At 39.9% G+C, this 26,461-nt stretch overlaps 1 protein-coding gene across 5 annotated transcripts in view; it reads left to right on the top strand.

Moving 5' to 3' along the window:
* Positions 1 to 26,461, top strand: part of PDSS2 (decaprenyl diphosphate synthase subunit 2) — a 273,431-nt gene that overhangs the window by 214,937 nt on the left and 32,033 nt on the right. For all 5 annotated transcript variants that reach the window (XM_043439220.1, XM_043439217.1, XM_043439216.1 and 2 more), the window contains one exon: positions 11,465 to 11,497. In XM_043439220.1, coding sequence (XP_043295155.1) covers positions 11,465 to 11,497 — 33 coding nt within the window. The remainder of the gene's footprint in view (positions 1 to 11,464; positions 11,498 to 26,461) is intronic.

The raw sequence follows: 26,461 nt of genomic DNA, 5'->3' as shown, positions 1-26,461 counted from the left end.
ACAGATGGCGTTAGTAACTCTAATTGGGTTACATTAGAATACATTGCAGATTTATATACTTTGGTTGAAAAGATCCAGCTAAATATGTTAAATGAAAGCTATGAAGTCTCAGTTGGCTATTCACATATATACATATATAATATATATATGAGTAACACAGATAAGAATTTTAAAGAAGCTTCACAGAAAAGGGACATATTTAACTCTTAGTGTCTTTGCAAGCTTACAGAGTTGTAAATATAGACTACATGAGAGTCCAGGATTTCCTAAACAGCTGGTGAAATATCCCCAAATCGTTATCTTCAACTTGATTTTCAGTTCAAAGGGATATGCTTTCCAAATAGCCTATGCCTTAGGCATTAACTCTGGTAACTTCCCTCATAGCTCAGTTGGTAAAGAATCTTCCTGCAATGCAGGAGACCTGGGTTCGATTCCTGGGTCAGGAAGATCCTCTGGAGAAGGAAATGGCAACCCACTCCAGTATTCTTGCCTGGAGAATCCCATGGACAGAGGTGCCTGGCAGGCTACAGTCCATGAGGTTGCAAGAGTCACACACAATTTAGCAACTAAACCACCATCTAGGCATTAACTCTAGTAAATTAACTACATTGTCCAGAGGTCAGTAAACTCTGCTGAGATGAAACCCATGAGCAAACAGGGTTATGTCCATCAACCTAGGTCTTCTGTGATCATCTCTAAATCCTCATCCTTCAGGAAAAACTAGCAGTTTATTCCTCACCTCAGTGCCTTTAGGCCCTTCTTATATCTACATGTCTGAGTCATGAACAGGGTCACAGAAGAAAAAAAGATGAATTCATCTGAAGCAAATAAGAAATGTAAGAAGTTAGTTTCTGTCATGCAAGGAGCAACATTCTTCAGGTTAAAAAACTCCTTACTTGAGTTTATTTTAATTTTCTAAGTTATATTCATGTTTATATAAAGCTGTCTACGATAATGATCTTGATCTATGCATATCCCCTAGTCAGAGTTAGGGAACACAATTTGCATAACACTTGAGAGGGACATTCTATCCTCAATCTCAAGGAGGCTACTTATTAATCCTGAAATTACTTCTAGTGCTCTCTTTCCAACTTCCTGTGATATTTTTCTCCTCTGCATTTTTATACTTTCTTCCCCCAGGTTTTGAATTTTATTGTAAGATTCTAAAGGATAATAGTGAATTTACTTTTGAATTACCAATGGTACTTGCATAATGACTCACTTGGAGTAGTCATCCAATTGTGTGTGCGTGCTAAGTCGCTTCAGTCATGTCCAACTCTTTGTGGACCCTATGGACTGTAGCCCTCCAGACTCCTCTGTCTATGGGATTCTCCAGGCAAGAATACTGGAGTGGGTTGCCCTGCCCTCTTCCAGGGGATCTTCCTGACCCAGGGATCAAACCTGTGTCTCTTATGTCTCCTGCATTGGCAGGTGGGTTCTTTACCACTAGTGCCACCTGGGAAGCCCCAGTCATCCATTAGTATTTGTCAAAAAGTGTGTGTGGTGTAGTCTTCTGGGGACAAAACTGGTGGCAGCTTGTTTTGTTAAATAGAAATAGTCAAGGTGGTATTAACAGAAATGGCCCATAGAGGGCCAGGATTTGGGAGACCTAGATTCTGGTTTGGGCTCCGCTAGCATCTGTTTACCTTAATCACTCTCTTTAACATCTTTTTTATAATTTTTTTGTAAAATGATGGCATTGAACTAGATCATTTCTAAGGTCCCTTTCAGCTCTCAAATCTAAACAATTTCTTTTTTTAAAAACTCTTAAACAACAGATGCATTGTAAGAAAATATATTTATCTGGATTAGAAGCTAAATACTACCTTTGACACCTTTGAGAAATAGAAACATCTTGCTCCCCGTGATGAAAGACAATTATGATTTTTTATTGTCACATATAAAATTATTTCCTTGCTCTGCTCAGGTAGGTTTGAGTCCCATCTACCTTTTCAATTTCCTGCTTAGGGAGAGTGAGAATTAATGACTAGACAAGGAAGGGAAGAGGGGATTACATACCCTTAGTGCCCATTCAACATCACTGCAAAGCCGAGAAGCAGAGCACCTCTGGAATTTTTCATATCACTCTGTCCAACTTCCTCCTCCTCCCCAAGTCTTAAGATTGGAAGACACTCTTCCATTGCACCCACAGTACACACACACTATGCACTTCTATAAGAGGCAGTTCAGAGCCTCAAACCAGATCAGAAACAGCTGAAACATATTTGTTGAGCAATGTCTCCATACTAAATTCTACAGATCCCTCCCTACCTTAATTTTAAATTTAAATTTGTAGCTGCTGAAAAATAATGATCAGGTAGAAATACTGATAGTGAATGGGTGATTCACCCTAGGGAAGTGAAGTCATTACTCAGCTATCATTTTGATTCCTAATAAAAGAAAGTTAGAATCTTTCAGAGAACCACAGAGCTCTGACTCTCTCAGGGAGTCCAGGGGCTATTGCAGGTCAGCATGCTTTATTTTTAATGATCCTTCTAGTTTCCTGCTGCCATTACAATAAGAAATAAGAATTATGATAATTTTTTTCTTGGCTATGTCTGAAAGTACTGAAATGTCACTTAGGCTTGTGACATTCTGACACTGTCATAGCCATCCACAAAATACCTTAAGTGAATACATACTACCAGTACTAAACTATAACTCACTTGTCCCTAGCTATCCTACTTTTTATTCAAAAAATAAAACATTCAAAACAAATTGCTAGAAAAGGATAGTGTGCACAAACATAACACATGTATATTCTTAAACAAAAGAGAAGGTACACATTCAGAGAGTCCTCATTAATGCCATATGATATTTTTCTAATTATTTATGTTATTTTTTAGTAGTTTCAAAAGGAGTAATACTGACAACATCCTCTACCATGTAGAGTATAGGCATTTGAAAGGAGACCACAAAGACTATGAAATGGCTCTGATTATCTCCTAAATTAAAATACTTCTTAAGGTTTTCTGATGCACTTAAGGAAACAAAGTGCTTGAATCTAGGAGATACAGCAGTAAGTTGTCTGAAGGTTGTCTGTGGCCTTGTTAAGAGAAACACAAATATAAGGAATACTGTAATTGATGCCATTTGGGCAGCTCAGAGGAAAGAGAGTTTGAATCTGGTTGAAAATGTCAAGAAAGGATTTGTAAAGTAAGTGATACCTGAGACAGCCCTTGAAGAAAAGCTTAACAATGAAGATGGGAGTGAGGGCTTCCTACACAACAGAAGCCATGAAGAAGAACAGTTGCAGATGGGCAAGTGTGCCATCTATTCAAAGGGAAAAAAAACATTATAATTTGGATGGAGGACAAAAAAACATAGGGCAGTATAGAGACAGATGAAGAATTGCCAAAATAGTACATAATGACTATACTTAAAGACTCTGGGTCAAACAAAAACATGTATAGCAATAGCCAAAAAATGGAAATGACTCAGTTCCCATCAAATGATGAATGGATAATGTATCCATGCAATGGATTATTATCTAGCCGTTAAAAGGAATGAAGTGTTGATACATATTCCAGCATGACAAAAATGTTCTGGAACTGGATAGTGGTAATGGTTGCACAACATAGTGAATGTACTAAATGTCACTGAGTAAAATGGTAAATTTTTCATGATGTGAATTTTGCCCCAATTGAAAAAATAAGACTTCTGGATGTTTGTAGACAGTGAACTTGATTCAGAAGTCATGGAGCAGAAACTGAAAGTTTTTGAGCCAGGTAATTTCAAGGTTTGAAATGTGTTTTAGAGAGGTATATCTGACTACATTATATAGAATCAGAAGAGCTAGAAAATACTATAAATACTGTAGTCAGAGTTGTGGGGAATCTGTTGATAAGTGCAGGGGGAAAGTCCTAATCAGAGTGTTGGCAATGAGAATGGAAAAGTAAGGAGATTAGTTATAAAATTCACTTTAGAGAGGAAATATATTGGACCTGAAAATTGATATGACAGGAAGAAGCTGGCAGATGTATACTAGTGAGGGGTGGTCAGAGGTCAAAACCAGGATATAGAACTTGGATAACAGGAAGAATTGTGCTGTTAATAAAAATAGGAAAGTTAAGTGGGAACATTGGTATAAGTTTGGTTTTTGACACAGCTTGGAGTACACCATCAGGGTTGGTGACCATCACCTTGGGACCTGGCCATCACCTTGGCACATAGCTACTAGAGGAAGCAACTCAGTTCTGTCAGCCTCATTTCCTTGCTCATGGCCTTTCTGAGATCCAGGTAGATTTTTTTTTTTCTTAGTCAAACTGTAATTTTATATTTCACATCTCTTCTGGATTCCAAGAGAAGCATGGTAAGAAAAATGGCTTAAAAGCAATTCTGAACAGAGAGATTTATCATGTAGGTAATAAAAGCCTCTGCTCTTTTTTAATGGGGTACCATGTGTTTGGCGCTTCAGTTGGGTCTGACTCTTTGCAACCCTGCGGACTGTAGCTTATCACAATTCTCTTGTCCATTGGATTCTCCAGGCAAGAATACTGGAGTGGGTTGCTATTTCCTCCTCCGGGGGATCTTCCCAACCCAGGAATCGAACCTGTGTCTGTTAGGTCAACCTGTGTCTGTTATGTCAACCTGTGTCTGTTATGTCTGTCTGCATTGGCAAGCAGATTCTTTAACCAGCACCACCTGGGAAGCCCTAATGGCATACCATAGCCTTCCTTATCTGTGTATTTCTTCCTCTTACACTGAAGAGGAAGGAAGAGAATACAAGAAAGTTAATTCCATGGACATTCACATTTGCCTCCAAAAAATAGCTTTCCCTGGAGAGGGATGGTAAAATCAGGTACCTATGCAGTCCAGTTCTGTCCACCAATAGATCTTATATATACATACTAAATTATACATCTTCATACCAATGCAAATGCAAAGCGAATTTGTTTTCAGTAAGACCTAAAATTCCTTTTCTCTGAAGGAGTCAGTGATATTTCTGGCAGTACCAAAGCAGACCTTTAAAATATCATTATTATCTTTTTTATTTTTGCAGCCACCAGTGTAATCTTTTATTCAAACAAGAATCATTAGTGAATAATTGGTTAAAACAATTGAATGAATAGTAAGGAAACCAAATAATCACAGGGACTCAAAGCACCCTTACAGTTTACTTACTGAAGACAAAGGGGAGAAGTGAACAAACTTAGTCTCACCAATAATAAGACAGCTGATACTGTATGACTCCTAATGTAATGGAGAAGTATACAGCATCATCTATGTAGCTGTCTTTCAAAAATATCTTCACCTAAATCTAATCATGTGAAAACAAGTCCAGGATAAGGGATATTCTGCAGGGCAACTAACGTGGATTCCTTTTTAAAATGACATATTATAAAAGACAGAAAAGGTGGTGGTGTGGAGACTGTTGTAGGTTAGAAGAGATTAAAAAGCTGTGACATCCAAAGGGAATGCATGATTTTTAATTTGATCTTGGATTGGGATAAACATACCTCTAAAGGACTCCACTGGTTGGACTTGAAATTTTGAATATGGACATTATATTAAATAATAAATGTTAAAATTATTAGATGTGGTCATGGGTTTGTAATTGTGTAGGAGAAAATGTTGTTTTTATGAGATAAATGCTGAGGGACATAGTTAGAGATGAGACATCGTTATGTATATAACTTAATCCCATATAGTGAGCAGATGATCATTTAGAGAGAAAACAAAGACGGCAGTATATTGGCAACTAACCAGTCGAGTTGGAGAGCAAATGGGTGTTCTTTATGTCCTTTCAACTGAAAAATTTTAAAAGAAAGTTAGTTTTTCTTGACGGTTTAAGATGAAAATTTTATTTTTTAAATTGTTATTCTAAAACATAAACTGGCAGCATTGGGGAAGAACAACATGATAAGCAGAGATGATCTGTCTCTAGCAATTTCTGCACTCCCTGCTGTGGAATATTAGTTTTCTGCTTTTAGAAAAAGGTTTTTCCGTATCCAGTTTTCAAGTCCAGATAATAGTACTTAGAAACTAGAAGCAGTTCATTTATGTCATCCAATCCTTCTTTGTTACCTGACTTATAAAAAAGCATTTGTTTCTTAAAGTAAAAAGACCACATTGTACATCCATTACTTACCAACAGGGAATCTGTCTGCCTTTGGTCTGCAGAGGCGGGTATATAAACGTTTTGGAATTAATCCCTTTGTGCATCCTCTCAATCAGAGCACTGGCTTTGTTTGCTCTGGTGTGGAATATTGTTTTGCAGCGCTCACTGTAGCTGTCAGAGGAGGCCTTCCGTGTCATGAGCGCTGGCACACAACTGGTCTGTTTTCACATTTTTTTTTTTTAAGATAAAACAAGGTTCAAACCACACATTCTCTGTGAACTGCTAAAGACCGGGAAAAATTACTTTCTTTTCTCATGACCTGGATTGACAAGAAGCACACCTCCAAGAGCCACAGGATGAGTGAATCCCTTTTAAAGACCCAAGTAATGAAGCCCTCAGGGAATTGGCGTGCGTGGCAGAATTTACAGTGGCTTCTGGAGATGAACAGTGTGGCAGGAAGAGGTTCAGGACTACCGGCTGTTGAAATACAGTCTGCATTTATTTTATATCAGCCTATTTTGGGCCCCAGTGAGAAAGTTATTTTAATATCTTGCTCTGCTAGAAATATACATGGTAAGTGGCAGATGTCAAAAAAAGAGGGGGATAAAGTTGCAGCACTCCATTCTCCTTGAGACTTACAGAGTTTATATAGTTGTTCTCTTTTTAGCCTTTGAAATAAACACTGACGCATACAGAAGCAGGATCAGTGACCCTCAAATGACTCAGAATTCAGGGCTAGGGTATTGAGGACCTGCATTTTCAACAGGTTGCCCAGGTGATTCTGATATAGCCAGGCCAGTACTTGGGAACACCTGGTCTGACCCAGTACGCTTATTTTACAAATAAGAAAATGAAAATCCATGTAAAAATTTAAAATTACTTGAGGTGTTATCCTATTATGGACCTGAAACCATATTTTCTGGCTCCCAGCATATCCATTTCCCAGGAGGTCACAGTGCCTCTTAAAGTGGTCACAGTTAAGAGCTTAGGCCACCAGTTTCCCTCCATAGACAGGGCATACTTACCAGTTGAGGTTTGGCGGTGCACATTTGAAATCTGAGGTCTCATGACCTCCATTAGGGCTCTTTTCTTTTCAGTCACTGTTGTCAAGGTTGAAACTCTTAATTACTCTAAACCGCTGCATCTATGAGAAGATTGGTAGATTATTTTTCTCTGTTCTTTTCTTTTGTTGAGTTTCACAAGTTTCTTGAATTTATTTTTTATAGATTCCCATCTTCAGCTTACTTCTAAATAGAAGTTGAGTAATAAAATCAAAACACAGTACTGTTCAATATGAGTAAAAATTATTTTTAAGACACCAAATATTGACTCCCCATTAACTGTATACTGACTGAATCTAAACACCCAGCTTTCCTAGAACTAGGAATGATATGAGCTTTGCTCTGTAAATCTCCTGAATAAACAGTATATAACCAGCACTTATTAAGAAAAAGCATTTATCCATTTATTCACTCTTTCACCAGATACTGACCATCTCCTATCTATAGGCACTGTTCTAGACATGGAATACAGTTATGATCAGGAGAGAAAATGTCCATATTCTCATGGAGCTTAAGTTCTAGAGGGAGATTGTATGTGAAAATAAGATTATACAACCCCCTAGAGGAAGAGATATTTATTTGTTCTGTTCCTTGCTGTGTCTCCGGTGGCAGAGCAGTATCTAACACCCATCAGGTACACAGTGAACAAGTATTGAATGAATGAGCGCCATCAGATGAAACAGAAACTATGGCCTTTCCCAAATTAACTGTTTTATAAGCAGAAACAATTGGTAACATTCCATAAGAAATGTTATTTATGTACAGGATTAAACCATGTGCATTTGTTTCTAATTTGCTGTATTTTATAAGCTCTAAAAGCTTTTTGTGAAAAAAAAATTTATATCAGAGTGTACTTTCAGGTGTGTGTCTGGCATACATGGATATTAACTCACATAGCAGCTGGAAATATATACCTATAGAGATCTAATTATTTATAGTATTTTACTTTATAAAATAAATGATACTTTTATGTACAAGCTAAAGCAGTCAAGGATGACATGGTCTCCACAAGACTGGAACCTTTGTTGTGACAAAATAAAAAGGACATTCAGGTGAGCAGCACATCAGCAGTTAGAGTTTGTTCAGGTTGTATTGGCTGTGGCTGTCATGCTGTCATTGTATGTAGGGTTCTAGTCTCAGCTTTCAAAACATTTAAGAGCTGATGTTAAATAGGGATTTACATACATGGTGTTTCTTTGCCATCATCCCCAGCAAAGGATATCTCCACCATGTAAAAGGTGGTAGCCAAGCTAAGAATACAAAATAAAATGAGAAGGTTTGAAAATAGCTGTGATTCTATTAAGAAAAGAAAAGAAAACGGTGGGGGTTAGCTTCGCCAGTGGCTCAGCAGTAAGGAATCCACCTGCAACACAAGAGCCGCAGGAGAAATGGGTTTTATCCCTGGATCAGGAAGATCCCGCTGGACGAGGGCATGGCAACCCACTCCAGTGTTCTTGCTTGGAGAATCCCATGAACAAAGGAGCCCAGCAGGAACAAAGGAGCCCAGCAGGCTACAGTCCTTAAGGCTGCAAAGAGTTGGACACCACTGAAGCGACTTAGCTGGTAGGATGGAGGTGGGGGGACCTAGCACACATGTGATTCTATAAAAATGTTGAATCCTGTACACTTGAAACTAAAATAATATTGTAAATCAACTCTTCAGTTTTTTTTTAAAAAAAGGAAAATAGCTTGTGACTGATTAAAGCACAAGTACTTCAAAATAATAGAATTCTCTAAGATGATTAGTTTATAAGCAAGGTATGTGATAAGACTAGTCTAGATGTCTTTATCTGTAAATAGCATTATAGTCACTATTACTATCTGAAGAAACTGAATTTTTTTTTCTGGGACTATTGGGGAAATGGCTCAGTACCTCCAAAGGGAAAAGGCCACCTCCATCATTGTAAATTATAGTTTCTCTGCACTTTACCCTGCAACATTAAGATATGAAAGGTACTCAACTTTCTAACTTTCAACAGATACCACTTTCAACACTTCTCACATGCCCTTTATGTTAAACACTGTAAGATGAGAATGTTGAAAGTGCTAGAATGAAGAGGAGGTAGTTAGAACAGAAACATGACTAAAAGTAGTGAGGAAACGGCTGACACATTACAGAAATGAGTTGTTTGATAGTATAGTTCTGTAGGGCTCCCAGTTTGTGTATCATTGGAAAAGTGCTGTGCCTGAGAAACCCATGCAAGAGACAACCCTTGCCTGAGAAACCTGGCAAGAGACAAGGGAAAGGACGAGCAATTGAAAAGGTGGAAAACTGGTGGCTACAGAATCAGCCTCCATGTCAGATACCCCTTAACCCAAAGTGAATTTGAGAGACAGGTGAGAATTGGAGAACTTGAAGACTAAGCATATTGTGAAATGCTGCTGCTGAAGTTGTGGTCACAAGCCATGGATTATTCATGAGATCAAAGCCAGTTCATATTTGCATGATATCAAAGTGAGTAGCTAGGTCATGAGTGCACCATGCAGATGTTCTTGGGCTCCACACCACGCCTGCAGAAGTTACAGTGTTGGGAGAGAGATTTCAGTGTAGACAGAATTGTTTGTTTGCTTTTTTTTGACAGAATTGTTTTAACTTGGGGAAAAGACAAGTCTGTCCCTGAACAGTAGATATAAAATACCCAAGCAGAGAGAAGAATGAGCCTCATTTTAAAATATCTGCAAGAACTGACTCTTATTCCTGCTGGTATATTACATCTCAGGACTAAATTCAAACCCTTCTTAGTTCACTGAAAATCTTAGATCCCCAAAACATCTTTGAAGAACAGATTGAAAACCACAAATTCTTTTTTACAGTACATAGGTTGCAGAGGCCTTTTGTTTCATTGAAATCTTGGAAGTCCCAGTTTTAAGTAAATGGTGTCAAAAGCTATACATGAGCAGTATCTTATTAGAAGTTGCTTTTCATGAAAATAAGAAAAACAAAATTAGGCCTCTTAGGATAAATTTTTTTAAGATTATAAAGAAGCAAAAAGATTTTAAACTAATGTTATAAAGATTTCATTCTCTCTCATGTAAGTAATCTGCCACATTTAGTGTCATTATCTGTATAGTGTCATTTTGGACTCAGAAAACACATGGTCTCAAGACCTAACCTGTTTGCAAGTTGAAGGGCTCTCGTTGTGTGCAGAGATGGCAGGAGTTTTGCTCTCAAGTCCACAGAAGATGAGCTAACCTACCAACAGAGACTAATGCATTGGTTGTCTCTGTCATGTTCAGATTTGATAAATAACGCTTTTGAGTATATGTTTTAATTTCAAATTGCTTTTTAATAACTAAAAATATTAAAATTTGACCTTATATAGGATGTCTCCTCACCCCCAGCTTTCTTCCCTCTCCTCATCCCTGGTGACGGTGGGATGGAGGTGGGGGCCTTTTGCACAATACAACATGTTAAAAATTATGCCAAAGGGAGTGGGGAAAAAAATGAACCCACAGATTACTTACTAAAATTGTACAGAAGGAAATATGTCATTACAGTGAAACCATCTGATAGTCACCACTTAAACCCAGTGATCAGACTTATAGCATTACTGAGATACAGGAGAGCCTGACATTTAGTGCCTCCTGAATTGATGCAGTTGAAGTATATAATATTCCATAGAATATATTCTTGCAAAAAATGTTTAACCTAAATCTAAGCAAGCTTCTTCAGACCCAACTTTCAGTTTGTAAGCAAATGACACAATGAAAAAAGTGATAATAATAAAAGAGAGACATTTTATATGACAGCTGCCCTGGTCTCCTCAAAAAGTCAGTTATTTCCATGAAAAAAGTTAATGATTTTTATTTTCATTTCTTAAAAAATGGGGAAGGGCTAGTCTAGATTTAAAAGGGAAAATAGAGATAAAAGCCAAATGCAATGTGTGAATCTTGATTAATTCTAGTGTGAGAAGAAAAGTTAAAATAAAATATATTCTTGGGACAACTGGAGAAATGTGAATATGGATTGTATATCAGATGGTATGGCATTATTGTTAGTTTTTTTTTTTTATTTGAAAGTGATCATGTATGAGTTGTCCTGTGCTTACAAGATGTTTGCTGAGGCATAAAGGAATGGGGAGTCATGGTATCTGCCAGTATCAAACCTAGAGTATATAAGTGTGCTCGTGGTACTGATCTTTCAACTCTTCAATACGTTTGAGAGTTCTGTGTATATGTATATACATACATACATATGTATGTTTCACTACATACCATGTAGAGATAGAAGAGGAAGTGGAGAAGGGGAAGAAAGTTGGCTTATTCTTTGAGAAGCAAAAGTTATAGAAATACTAAGTGACTTTAAAAGAACTAATTGATTTCCCCCTCTTTTCTATTTTAGGCTCAAGAGAAAGGAAGATTAGACTATGCTAAGGTAGGTAGATTTTGTGCATTCTACGCCATTTTATACATTTCTATTTGCTATTTGGTTTTTATTTATACTTGAAAAGTCAAAAGAAAAGCATCACATTCAAAACTAAGTGACCTTCCCTGTGAAGTAACAGGCATTAACAGGTGAAATAGGATTCATTTAATGGTAAGTTTATTTAGTGAATGCCTACTTCTTTCCAGACACTGTGTTAGGCGTCAAGAATAGAAGAGTGAACCAGATCAGTTCTTTCATTCATGACATTTACAAGCTAGTTGAGGAGGTGATTAATAAACAACTAAATGGATACATAATATAATGTCAACTGGTGGTAAGTGCCATGAGGAAAAATTAACTGGGTAAGATCACTGACCATTGCTGGAAAGATGTATCTTTGGACTATGGAAAAGAGCTTTTAGCATCATCAAGTAATACCTGGGAAGCACCATACAGGGCAGGTCTGGATTCCTAGAGGCAGTAGTTTTCACATACCCTGTAGAGCTCTTGAAAACATACATGCCTGGGTTACCACAGCATCATACCTCTTTCACCAACTTCAGAATTCCCTGGTAGGCAGAGCAGGCCAGGGGCAGGATGGAAGGGTTTGAAAAAAAAAAGGCTCCACAGATCATTTTGACACATAGCCTTGTTCAAACACTGCTGTGGGATTTTGAATTTCAGCGCACCTGTGCAAGCCTTTGCACACACTTGGGTTTTCTCCTGAGGAACAAATGAAGTATTTTTGCAGGTGTGTGGGATGCATACAGCTGCTTGAATAAAGGAACATGCTAACCATCTGGTTTTTACAACAGTCAAGAATAGCCAGAGCGTGAGCACACCTGTACTCCAAAGACAAGGAGGACCAGATGGGACCTGTAAGAGCTGAGCTTGCGCTGGGACAGCTGCACCCCCCCCCCCGCCCCCAGAGATCGCTCCAAGGCTGATCCAGAGCCGTGTGCTCTCTCGGCAGCCCTGAAGTGTACACCCATGGTTCCATGCCTTTTCTTTGCCTGAAGTGCGGTTCTTTCCTTCTCTGTCTCACAGACTTCTGTGTGCTTCAAGAAAAATTAGATTAAGAGTGGTATCTCTATACTGAAGACTTGTGTGTCTGTCACTCTATCTTTGATGTCTGTGCTAAGTCGTTTCAGTCATGTCCAAATGTTCGTGACCGCATGAACTGTAGCCCGCCAGGCTCCTCTGTCCATGGGATTCTCCAGTCAAGAATACTGGAGTGGGTTGCCATTTCCTTCTTAGATGTCTACTTGAGCCTTATTCCTAAATGGTCTCCCACAGGCAGAGATGCTCAAAGTGTCTTAAACTGAACTCAACATCTTCCCAGCATCTCTGGTCACCTTTTTTTTAGTACTTTATTTTTTAGAGCAGTTTTTAAGTTCACAGCAAAACTGAGCAAAAAGTGTAGAAAGTTTGCATTACCCTCTGACACCACACAAGCATAGCCGTCCCCACTGTTAGCGTCCTGCAGCAGATTGGAACATCTGTTATCATCAATAAACCTGCATTAATACATCTTTATAACCCAAAGTCCATCATTGACATTAGGGTCTAGTGTTAGTGTTGTATCTCTGGTCCTTATTACTTGTTCTGTCTCCTGATGTTGTCTGTCATCCCACCAGTGAACCATGTGAGAAAATTAGAAGTCACTCTCAAATGCTCTTACCCCCTCACCCCTATGTTCCATGACCAAGTCATACCAGTTTTATTGCCTACATTTTCTTAAATCCAGTCCCTCCTCTTGATGCCTCTTCCATTGCTCACACTGCATCCTGCTCTGAACCACTAGAAAGCCTGTGACTGTTCTCTATGCCTCTCTTTTGTTCCCAAAGATCCATCACCAGCCCGAATGTCTATCTAAACCACAAGCCTAGCAGTTCCACACTGCATCTTAAAACCCTTCCTTGGCCCCATGTTTTCTATAAGGCATATTCAAAGCTTACCACAGTGGCATATAAAGCACTGTGATCTCGCCCCCTGGAGGCACTCTCCAGCTTCATGTCCTCCAGACTGTGCTCCAGTGGCACCAAATTACATAAAACATGCTGTTTCTGTTCTCTGTGCCTTGACCCGAGCTGTCCCCTCTGCTTGGAATGCAGCAGAGTCCCCCTTTATCTGGCTTCCCCTGCCTCTTCTGTAAGACCTAATGTACGATCGTCTCCAGGAGAAAGTCTGCCTGGGTCCCTGGGCTGGATGAGCTGCTTTCCTCCGTTCTCTAGTCCACTGTGCACCTCTCAGTCATTGCGCTTCACTCCATTGTTTATGACCATTTATGAGAACGATCATAGGCTGTGAGCTCTTTGAGGGCACAGATGGTAACTTGTTTGTACACTTGGTGCCTAACATAGTGCTTGGCCCTTGGCAAATGGTGAATGAGTAAGTGAGTGAGGTTGTAAGAAAATAGAAGACCCATGCAATTAGTTGCAGGAGAAATTCTGGTATATGGTTTTTTATTTCAATCACAGAGGAAGGGAAAGCTTTTGACACAAGCTGCAGGTATCAGCAGGGATAAGAAGATTGCTTGAGAAGGTTAATGAACTAACTTGGAGATAAATGCAGGGATTTCACTATGATAAAGGAAATAACTTATAAACAAAAAATTAAGGGTAGTGACATCATGATTTGGCAATAGAGTGATTACTTATCATTGCTGCTTATTTATGACTCAGAAAACTCTTTTAGGATTTCTTATTGCAGAAGCACCTGCCAGGGGAAGAGACTAGAAGAAAAGGAAAAAAAGAAAATGGAGACACAGATAGAACACTCTGAACCAAGCAATGGGTCTGTCACCAACTCACTGCAAAATCTGTTATCAGTCACTTAATCTTTTTGGTTTCCCCTCAGTTTCCTTAGTATGAGAGGAGCAGGTTACAATATTTTCCAGCATTCTTGCCTGGAAAATCCCATAGACAGAGGAGGGTACAGTAGCTGGTAGGCTGGTAGGGTACTGTAGAAGGATGGGTACAGTAGCTGGTAGGCTGGTAGGGTACTGTAGGAGGATGGGTACAGTAGCTGGTGGGCTGGTAGGGTACTATAGGACGATGGGTACAGTAGCTGGTGGGCTGGTAGGGTACTGTAGGAGGATGGGTACAGTAGCTGGTGGGCTGGTAGGGTACTGTAGCTGGTAGGATACAGTCCATGGGGTCACAAAGAGCTGGACACAACTGAGCAACTTCACTTTCTTTCTTTCAGTTTCCTTAGTATGAGAGGAGCAGGTTACAATAGTGCTATTCTACTCTCCAGGCCCAAATTTGAGAGGAGACATTCTTTTGGGGTGGGGGGGGTGGGCAGAGGGAACACTCTTATCTTATATACTATTAAGGTCCAGATTCATTCCTTCATCTGCTTCATCCACCCAAGCATGGTGGATCTGATATTTAATATATGCAGCCAGACCTAACCTAGACCTTCCTATCAAAAGTCCCCCTTTGCTCTGTTTTTTTCCTCCTTAACGTTTATCATAATCTACAATTATCATTTTTATTTAGTTCCCTGTGTTTTGTTTCTTTTTCCAGTAGGCTGTAAGGCAAGACCTGAAGGCAGGGCCTTCCATGGCCTTGTCCATCGTAGCATTGTCTGTGCCCAGCACAGGCTTACATGCAGGAGTGCTTGACAAATGTGTATGGACGACGGCTGCATTAGTGAGATGTTAGAAGTGCAGGCAGCTCAGAGGTCTGGAACTGGGGATCACAGACTCAAATTAGCCAATACAGCCAGTATACTCTAGGACACTGTCCATCCCTATGTTCAGTAGCCCTCAGATTGCCTTCCCAAGCACCCAGTGACAATAGTTGTGATGCCAGCTAACAGAAACCCACCTACTGGAGTAAGTGGTGCTGTGCTGATATTTAAGGGCATAACTTGATCTCAGCAGTTAACCCAGACCTGTTATCCATGCTGCTGCTACTGCTGCTAAGTCACTTCAGTCGTGTCCGACTCTGTGCGACCCCATAGACGGCAGCCCACCAGGCTCCCCCGTCCCTGGAATTCTCCAGGCAAGAACACTGGAGTGGGTTGCCATTTCCTTCTCCAATGCATGAAAGGGAAAAGGGAAAATGAAGTCACTCAGTCATGTCTGACTCCTAGCGACCCCATGGACTGCAGCCTACCAGGCTCCTCCGTCCATGGGATTTTCCAGGCAAGAGTACTGGAGTGGGGTGCCATTGCCTTCTCCGCTGTTATCCATACATAGACCCAAATCCAAGCACCGCGGGTAGAATGATTGTATCCTTCTCTGCCAAGCGTTCAGGAGATATCTGCAGTACTGTCTCTTACGCTGTGTATCATGGGCCCATGGGGAAGTCCTGGTCTCATGCTAATTGTTGCAGGCATCGTGCTTTGGCAGCTTAGGGCTCCCCTGGTGGGTTTACCTGTAAAACTGCATTTTAAAAACTCAGTGTCAAAAAAAACAAAACTCAGTGTCCATTTCCGGAGAGTGTCATGAAATTTAGTTATTGCTGGATGTTTCTTTATTTCCAAGTGGTGAACATTTTCTCAAAAGCCAAGTTTTATCTGAAAAATCGGATTTTAAGTGCAGATTATTTGGCCATGTGCTCTCTGGCTTCTTATGCCATCCCTCCAATTTTATCAGTCTCAGAACGGCAGGGAAGTAGAGGAGAGGGTAGAAGTGGTGATCAAAATCGGTCTCGGCTAGATCGCTATAGAGTGTCAGTCACATTCAACGAAACAGTGGTGTGTCCTCAAACACTCAGAAAAGAAATTGAATTACTTCTTAATTGAGTTCCTGCTGCGATGGAGCCTGGATTATGAATGCTTTACACTGCGACAGTGCCTTTCACCTACAGATATTAAAGCGCTCAGCAACTATCCCTTCATTAAGTCTCTCCCGCCTCTGGAAGGTGGTTAACACCAGTCCCGGTGCACTCTACCCACTCCTGAAGCTCATTCACCTGAGGCTGGCCTGGGGTGGAAGCTGTTAACTATAAGGTGATTCTACCCAGCTTCTAAAATGAAAAAACAAGAAGCAACTTACCTAGTTAAAACTGCAGAAGTTTTATTGGACAGAATGTATTTACCAGAAGTGAATTGTGACCAAAAATCTGGTGCCAACAGTTTTGCTCACATACGCCGTACAAAGAGGATCTTCTTTACGTGACTGGTGTTCAGCCCTGAGTGTGTCTGTCTTAGGCAATAGGGAACGGTTCCGTGTTCCCAAGGTTTCTGGCCCCAGGCAGATTGAGTTCAGTGTTAGAGGGAAGGGTGCCACCTATTGAACTGTAGACATCCATGGACATGTGTGGGGACCCGTGGAGAAGTGTCTCAGGCCACATTCACTCTTGGTTTGCTATGGTAACTTAATATATGTGTCTGAAGGAAAACAAGTATGTTGGCTACTCTGAGAAAAACATCTACAAACGTCTGTGTATTTTCCCCAGCTGGAGCTGAGCGTATGCCTGTAGTTTAGCCTACTGCTCCTTGAAAGAAGCATGCTGCTCAAAGACTGAGGCAGATGGTATTTTTACCACTTCAGGCAAAACATGGCACCTATGGTTCGGGTTTCTACAATTTTAATTTTTTAACACTTTCGAGATGGCTGGCTTAAAAATATCTCCATCACAGGGATACAGAACTTTTCTCAATTTCTTTTAAATAATTGCCTCAGATATACACATTATGGATAAATATCGCTTGGTCAGAACCAGACTCTCAGCCCTGTGGGCCACCCTCCTGCTCATTCTCCCACAAGTGCGTAGGACTAGGCCTTACATGGGCTTTGACAGTCATGCCGATTTTGATGCAAAGACTCTAAATGGTTTGCAGGAGCTTTCTGGTATTCATCTCCAGCCTTTACTGTGTGTAGTTCATATAATTTTCCCATGACTCAGTACAGAAAAGAAAGTTGTTTTTTGTGTCTTCCCACTGAGGTTCACTTGAAGCACAGAGAGTTGCTCAAGGTTAAGCACTTGGTAAAGATTTTGCATATGTTAGTTTATCAGGCATCCAGTTCTCAGTCAAATGTGAGAGAGGCTTTTTGAAAGGAGTGGGAGTTTTTTGCTGTTTCCCCTCTCCCGGAATTTGTTCAGGTCTCAGAGTAGCCCTTTCCCCTGCCTCAGGATCAGTGTCTAGAGCCCCTGCCTTCTTCATCCCTCCCCACCCTCAGGCCTTGCACATTTTGTTTTATTATAAAACACATTTGCATAGGGTACACATTAAAATTCCCTTCCCAGCAGCAAACTGTGCCATCCACAGACATTTGCATTTGCATGATCACACATCATCACTTCCTCTCATGTCATGGTTCTCCTTTCCACGGCTTGCCCTTTTAGCCATTTCTTCCCATTTATTATCCATAGATTGCTTCAACCATTTTGCTGCATATTTTATCCAAAATTCTTTTTTGAACCAGTGTAGGAAATTTTCTATAAATATTATTGTCCTTTCTTTACTGACAAAGCCAGATTTTTTTTTTTTTTTTTTTTTTTTGCAGAGTTTTAGCCAGCTTGTTCTTTCCCATAACCCTAGCTAACTGGCTCTGAGAATTTTTCATGTTGGCACATTTAGAGACCAGATGTTGCTGTATTTTCTCTTTGCTGTACCCCTTTCTTGGGCAGATGCTCCTTCTCCTACTCTGGGACTTTGCATTAGCTCCTTTGGTAAAATATTCCAAACAGCATCATTGTATGCACTGAATCTCTCATTTCCTCTAACCTCTTGAAGCTGTCTTAACATTTAGGATTTCTGGTTTTGTAATAATTATGGAGACTATCTAGAAGCAATAACATTCCCCCCTCTTTTTTCATTAAGAATTTGTGGTCCAATTATATGAGATGTTTATAATATAATTTAAAAGAAAAAATCCAAATCCATATGATATGAGTGCAATTATATAAAATTTCATATGCTTGATAAAGACTGCATGACAACATGTAAAATGTAAAAAGGGCCTTAAGATAATAACTTTTTGTCTGAAAGGTATCAGTTTTTAAAATGTAGACTCTGATTTGAATTGGAATTTTTCTGTGTTACCACCTGAGCTACTGAGAATTGAAAAATAACTTTCCTGAACTCATGTTTTTAGTTCATAACCAGAATTTAATCCTAGGCTCCTAAAGAGTTGCTTGCTTCTATGGCAGTAGAAGGAATTCACTGGAAAATGTGGATTTTTAAAAATAACTTTTTTAATTGAAGTATAGTTGATTTATAATGTTGTGTTAGTTTCAGGTGTATAGCACACTATTTCAGTTTTATATACATATACACACATACATGTTTATTTATATTTTCAGATTATTTTCCCTTATAGACTATTACAAAATACAGGGTATAGTTCCCTGTGCTTAACAATAGTTCCTTATCGGTTACCTGTTTTATATGTAGTTGTGTATACATGTTAAACTCCTGATTCATCCCCCCCACTTCCCTCTCTGATAATCAGAAGTTTGTTTTCTGAAATATGATGTTTTACACTGGGAATTTTTGTGCAAGGCCTCAAACTGTGGTTGAGGCGCCAGGGAATAGTTGAGAAAGATGACAAAGGAAACCTTGGGCTCATCCTGTGCTGCAGCACTGACGTCCCGCCCGCTGCAGAGGGATGGGGGCTAAAATTTTTAAATCCTCCTCTCCCTGTTTCCTTAAAATCACATATGACCGATTATTTTTCTTTTGGCAGTCATACTTCAGAAACGTAGGGGGATTTTGTTTTGGGGTTTTTTTCCCAGCAATAATGAGTAATTTTGTTTAATCTTTTTTTCAAAACAATTAATTTACTAAAGCTGGTTTTTGCAACTACTGCTTTGATTCCAAATCTCCTTCAAAATACAGTTATCAATGATGAAAAATAATCATTGATCTATTTCTGTTCATAATAAAGCCAAAATCTTTTGTACCATGTAAAATTTTTAATCAAAAATAAGTTCTAATTGCACATGCAATAGTTAGTCTCCAGAGCCAGAGTTGTGCGTTGATGACCCTCAAGTCTTTTTGCAGAACAGTCACCCTCTGGGCATTCATTCATTCATTTGTTCCCCTATTATCAAGCTGTTTCTTTTCTTCCTTAAGTCTCTGAGTATATTATTTTGCATTTGTCCCCAGTAACTATCATCTTACTTTGATGATCCATTCCGCTAATTTCTTAATGTTATTTTAAAATTAGATTCTCGTTCTCTGAGGTGTTTGCAGTCCCACACACTTCAGCGGCATCAACAGATTTAATGATAATAATCTCTAGTCCCTCATGGACCATGAATAAAATTATTAAATGATGTCAGTGATAAGCCTCTTTATGACATCATAAAATAGTGCCACCCTCTCACCTGTTTGCCCAAATATTATTGATATTCTTTTAATTCAATCCTCAAAGCAGTTATAAATCTTCTTTATTTTTCTTTATGTCATATATTTCTAGCTTATTGGCCTTTCATCTCTAATTTTATATATAAAATATTGAATTATTTTGTTTATAACAATAATGTTTAGTGGGGCAATCTCTCCCATCCTTAGGTTTATAATTTTGAATTTCTGGTTCTTGAAAAATTACATGTCTGTATAATATCTCACATTTATTAGGAAGCTAAGGCAAACTTAGATTGTTGAAGAAGAGGAGTTCTTAGCTGTAAGCCTGGAATCGTGTCTGGTTTTATATCCTGAGGGCCTAACACAGTTCCTGCCACATACTAGGTACCCAATAAATATACGCTGAACTACTATTGAATGAATGAATAACCCAAGATACGCCAGCTGTTTGTGCCTATGTTCCTTTTCATTCATAAGATGAATTTGACTCCATCTTTGATCCTCTTAATTTCTCCCCTAGTATATTTAATCAAATACTTCCTCAATGGCATGCACTCTCTGGGTTAAAACAAAGATTCATTTAGGGTAGCCTTTTGAATCTTAGTCTAGCTAACTACAGATGCTCACCAGCTGGTTCTGTGGATAAATGCTCTGCACGGTGGGGTAGCTGGATTCAATTATTGTTCCCAGTTTGTGGCATCAGGACCCACCTGTGCACAGGAAGTGAGTGTGTGACTTTATGTGGAGGACTGAGCCTTTTGTCCCCTGGAGGAGTCTGCTTAGTCCATGAAACAGTTTTAAGTAGATCTGAAGGGAATACTGTTTCTTTCCGTGTCATCAAAAGCAGTGGAAGGACGTGAGTTTTCCAAAAAGAGAATGAAAAGGGAGGCACCTCTGTGTCAATGTTGAATCTAGTTTCAGTAAGTCGGAAGTCTTTGTCATTGCCTTAGATTGTTATTTCCAAATTTATTCACTAATCCTACAGCCTGATTTTACATGGAATTAAGGACTTCTGTGACGTCAAGATGTTTGATCTTACAGAAAGCTATAATTTGTTCAGATGGTGTATCTGAAGCCATTCCCTTGTGTTTCCTCAGCTGTGTCTGAAGGCACTGCTTAGCCTCCCTGCTGACACATGAGACTGAATATCGATCCTAGATGTGCTTAAGCACCTTTCTGAAATGGCATGGTAGCTGTGCACCTCAATTTTAAACAGAATTACTGAGGTCACAGTAGAGATGACGGAGATTACCACTGAGTAGATCTTTTCTTTCTTCCAAGTGCTTGACTTTCTGGCTTGAGGAAAGATCTTACCTATCCACCAGATAGTACTAAAGCCAAAGATGTGCCTCTGAAGATTGACTCATGCACGGTGCCCCCTGTGGAAGGTCTCCCTGTTCTAGAGCCAAAGAAATTTTGCTGCCTTTTGTCTTCATTCCTATGCACCTGTTAGGAAAGGCTGTAGGCTTTTCTACGTCCTGTGACCCTGGTAAGATGCATGTCATTGTAAGCATTTTCTTCAGGGTGCTCTCTGTTCAAGACATACACTGAGCACTTCAATCAAGCGGTTCTATCAGATCCTGTCTCTGAATCCTTTCATTTTATGGAGAAGAGATGAAATAAGCTAACGGTGTTCACACAGTTACTATCTCACAGTCATTATTCTAGCTGGGTCTATTGACTCCACACTGTACTCTTCACTACCATGCTGTTTCCCAGGGTGCTTTAGACATACAACAAAAAGAAGTAAGAGAGAATTTGTAGTCAGTCTCTGGTCTTACCAAAATCCAGAAAATGGTATGCGTTACTCTATAATCCTAACATAATTCTGGTCTCGGAAATAGTGACTATCTAGTAAGTGAATATCTTAGGATTAATTTGCTGAACTAGTTCAGTGATTATTGTGATTTTTTCCTAAGCTGGTATGCATTCTTCCCTCTCTCAAGAAAGTTTTAGAGATATGACCATTTAAGACAAGTTCTCAAGACTTCCCTGGTGGTCCGGTCGGCCTTGCAATGCAGGGGATGCAGATTCAATCCCTTGTGGGGATCACATACACTGCACACATGAGAGCCCACATACACTGCAATGAAAGATCCCACATGAGCATCAGAGATCCCGCATGCTGCAACTAAGACCCAATGCAGCCAAATAAATAAACATAAAAAAATAAAAATAAAACAAGCTCTCATCACTGTTCTCTCGATGAAAGCAAGGGTCTATGTTAACAAATACCGTAGCACCATAACGTCGAGCCCTCCTACATCTGGAAGAGGTGTTAATCCTGCAGATATGATTACACTTATGTGGTGCAGAGTAACAGCGTCACCCCCATAGCATTGCTTCCTGCCTGTGCCCTCAGTCTGATGTGATCTGCCTGGAAGGCTTGGCTGAGATATGCATTGGTTGTCATTGCTCTCAGTAGCTATCGTTTTTCTGTCATTTGATGTGTGTTCCAGTGATGGATGGAGGGCTTCCCAGGTGGCGCTAGTGATAAAGAACCTGCCTGTCAGTGCAGGAGACAGAAGAGATGCAGGTTTGATCCCTGTGTCATGAAGATCCCCTGGAGAAGGGAATGGCAACCCACTCCAGTATTCTTGCCTGGAGAATCCCATGGGCAGAGAAGGCTGGCGGGCTACAGTCTATAGGGTGGCAAAGAATTGGACATGACTAAAGCCACTTAGCATGCACACAGAGACCAGTGATGGAAGTCATGTGTTTTGAGCTCATTTTGTATCAGAATGTATGTTGGGATGCCAGGAATCTAGGCTCAATGGATAGTAGTGATGCTGGTGGTAATAGTGGTTTTGAGGTAAGTGATCCCAAGGTTTTAGCAGATGAAAAATCAGAATATGAGGAGAATTTAAGAAATGAATGAAGGTACTTCCCTGGCGTGCAGTGGATAAGAATCCACCTGCCAATGCAGGGGACATGATCCCTGCTCTGGGAAGATCCCACATGCCTTGGAGCACCTAAGTCTGTGCACAACTACTGAGCCCATGCTCTCGAACCCGTGCTCCAGAACAAAACAAGCCACTGCAATGAGAAGCCCGCTCACCACAACAGAGTATCCCCCTCACCACAACAGAGTAGTCCCCACTCAGCTGCAACTAGAGAAAACCCAAGTGTAGCAGCAAAAACCCAGTGCAACCAAAAATTTCAAATTAATTAATTAATTTTTAGGACGAGAAATGAATAAGATATAGACTCAAATCAAGCTAGAAACCCAAATTCACTCTTGCATAATTTATATGTTTCTCTCATAATCCCCAGGATGGTTTACATACATGATGTGTGTGCATCATTAAATTTTCCTCTAGAAGACATGGTAACCAAGCAGCAAAAATTGCTTTTTCTATGGAATTAAGCTTCAATTTAATATAATTCCATACATATGTCAGATGGGGCTTCCCAAGTGGCACAATGGTAAACAATCCACCTGCCAGAGCAGGAGACACAAAAGACGCAAGTTTGATCCCTGGGTTGGAAAGATCCCCTGGAAGAAGAAATGGCAACGCACTCCAGTATTCTTGCCTGGAAAATCCCACGGACAGAGGAGCCTGGTGGCCTGTAGTCCATGGAGTCACAAAGAGTCGGACACAACTGTGCACCACCACCATCCTCAGATACCCTACTTACCAAATGTTAATGAGAATTTATAAATTAACTTAAAACTAAAATCATATACTTATTCCCTTTAATTACAACTTGAAATCAGGCACATCTACTCATACCCTGAGCTCCAAGCTGACCTCTTGTTTCTTAAGCAGCAAGCACAACTTTACCTGAATGCTCAGCCATAGAGTGAACAGTTTTGGTCAGTTTTGATTATGCCAATAAAATGTTTTAACTATATTAAAATATTTCTAAATTATATATGTATGTATGGGTGTTTGTTTAGAGGTATTTATACATATAATATGGGCTTCCCTGGTAGCTCAGCTGGTAAAGAATCAGCCTGCAATGCGGTAGACCCCAGTTCATTTCCTGGGTCCAGAAGATCACCTGGAGAAGGGATAGGCTATCCACTCCAGTACTCTTGCCTGGAGAATCCCTATGGACAGAAGAGCCTGGTGGGCTACAGTCCGTGGGATTGCAACCAGTTGGACATGGCTGAGCAACTAAGTATAGCATACATATAATATACATATATATTCAGATATGATAATTTGTATGAAATGAGTTGTTTGATTATGTTCAGGTCTTTGTGGATAGTATTTCACAGCACAGACTCAGATGTACTTAGCTGAGAGGTTGAGCCTTGAAATCAGTTCTGAAATCTCACTCTCAACAGGAGGCCACACATCATCCAGACTGAGCTTAATAGACTCATGTGGAAGAGAGGGCAAGAAAAATGATACCCTATCTGTTTTTATCGTGTGTTTTTCTTCCCCCATTTAGGGAGAATAGACAGAATTTTCAATGATCAAGATGATCTGGAAATTCATTTTTCAGAACAAGCATGTTTCCTATTTTCTAATAATCACAGTTTTTAAATATTTAAAATACTTCCATGAATCTATATAAAATAGTCTATATTCTTTATAATTAAAGCCAGGTTAATCAGTCAGTCAGTTCAGTCGCTCAGTCATGTCTGACTCTTTGAGACCCCATGGACCACAGCACCCCAGGCTTCCCTGTCCATCACCAACTCCCCAAGTTTACTCAAACTCCTCTCCATTGAGTCGGTGATGCCATCCAACCATTTCATCCTCTGTCATCCCCTCCTCCTCCCGCCTTCAATCTTTCCCAGCATCAGGGTCTTTTCAAATGAGTCAGCTCTTCACATCAGGTGGCCAAAGTATTGGAGTTTCAACATCAGTCCTTCCAATGAACACTCAGCACTGATCTCCTTTAGAATGGACTGGATGGATCTCCTGGCAGTCCAAGGGACTCCCAAGAGTCTTCTCCAACACCACAGTTCAAAAGCATCAATTCTTTGGTGCTCAGCTTTCTTTATAATCCAACTCTCACATCCATACATGACTAGTGGGAAAACCATAGCTTTGACTAGATGGACCTCTGTTGGCAAAGTAATGTCTGCTTTTTAATATGCTGTCTAGGTTGGTCGTAACTTTTCTTCCAAGGAGCAAGCGTCTTTTAATTTCATGGCTGCAGCTACCATCTGCAGTGATTTTGGAGCCCCCAAAAATAAAGTCAGCCACTGTTTTCACTGTTTCCCCATCTATTTGCCATGAAGTGATGGGACTGGATGCCATGATCATAGTTTTCTGAATGTTGAGCTTTAAGCCAACCTTTTCAGTCTCCTCTTTCACTTTCATCAAGAGGCTCTTTAGTTCTTCTTCACTTTCTGCCATAAGGGTGGTATCATCTGGGTATCTGAGGTTATTGATATTTCTCCTGGAAATCTTGATCCCAGCTTGTGCTTCATCCAGCCCGGCATTTTGCATGATGTACTCTGCATATAAGTTAAATAAGCAGGGTGACAATATACAGCCTTGACGTACTCCTTTCCCTATTTGGAACCAGTCTGTTCCATGTCCAGGTCTAACTGTTGCTTCCTGACCTGCATACAGATTTCTCAAGAGGCAGGTCAGGTGGTCTGGTATTCCCATCTCTTTCAGAATTTTCCACAGTTTATTGTGATCCACACAGTCAAAGGCTTTGGTATAGTCAATAAAGCAGAAGTAGATGTTTTTCTGGAACTCTCTTGCTTTTTCGATGATTCAGCGGATGTTGGCAATTTGATCTCTGGTTCCTCTGCCTTTTATAAAACCAACTTGAACATCTGGAATTTCAAAGTTCATGTATTGTTGAAGCCTGGCTTGGGGAATTTTGAGCATTACTTTACTAGCATGTGAGATGAGTGCGATTGTGTGGTAGTTTGAGCATTCTTTGGCATTGCCTTTCTTTGGGACTGGAATGAAAACTGACCTTTTCCAGCCCCGTGGCCGCTGGTGAATTTTCCAGATTTGCTGGCATATTGAGTGCAGCACTTTCACAGCATTGTCTTTTAGGCTTTGAAATAGCTCATCTGGAATTCCATCACCTCCATTAGTTTTGCTCATAGTGATGCTTCCTCAGGCCCACTTGACTTCACTTTCCATGATGTCTGGCTCTAGTTGAGTGATCACACCATCGTGATTATCTGGGCCATGAAGATCTTTTTTGTACAGTTCTTCTGTGTATTCTTGCCACCTCTTCTTACTATCTTCTGCTTCTGTTAGGTCCATACCATTTCTGTCCTTTATTGAGCCCATCTTTGCATGAAATGTTCCCTTGGTATCTCTAATTTTCTTGAAGAGATCTCTAGTCTTTCCCATTCTGTTGTTTTCCTCTATTTCTTTGCACTGATCACTGAGGAAGGCTTTCTTATCTCTCCTTGCTATTCTTTGGAACTCTGCATTCAAATGGGTATATCTTTCCTTTTCTCCTTTGCTTTTCACTTCTCTTCTTTTCACAGCTATTTATAAGGCCTCCTTAGACAACCATTTTGCCTTTTTGCATTTCTTTTCCCATGGGGATGGTCTTGATTCCTGTCTCCTCTACAGTGTCACGAACCTCTGTCCATAGTTCTTCAGGCACTCTGTCTATCAGATCTAGTCCCTTAAATCTATTTCTCACTTCCACTGTATAATCATAAGGGATTTGATTTAGGTCATACCTGAATGGTCTAATGGTTTTCCCTACTTTCTTCAGTTTAAGTCTGAACTTGGAAATAGGGAGTTCATGATCTGAGCCACA

This window comes from Cervus canadensis, chromosome 20, assembly GCF_019320065.1.
Source record: "Cervus canadensis isolate Bull #8, Minnesota chromosome 20, ASM1932006v1, whole genome shotgun sequence".
Taxonomy (NCBI): Eukaryota; Metazoa; Chordata; class Mammalia; order Artiodactyla; family Cervidae; genus Cervus; species Cervus canadensis.
This window is presented reverse-complemented; position numbering and strand designations above follow the sequence as displayed.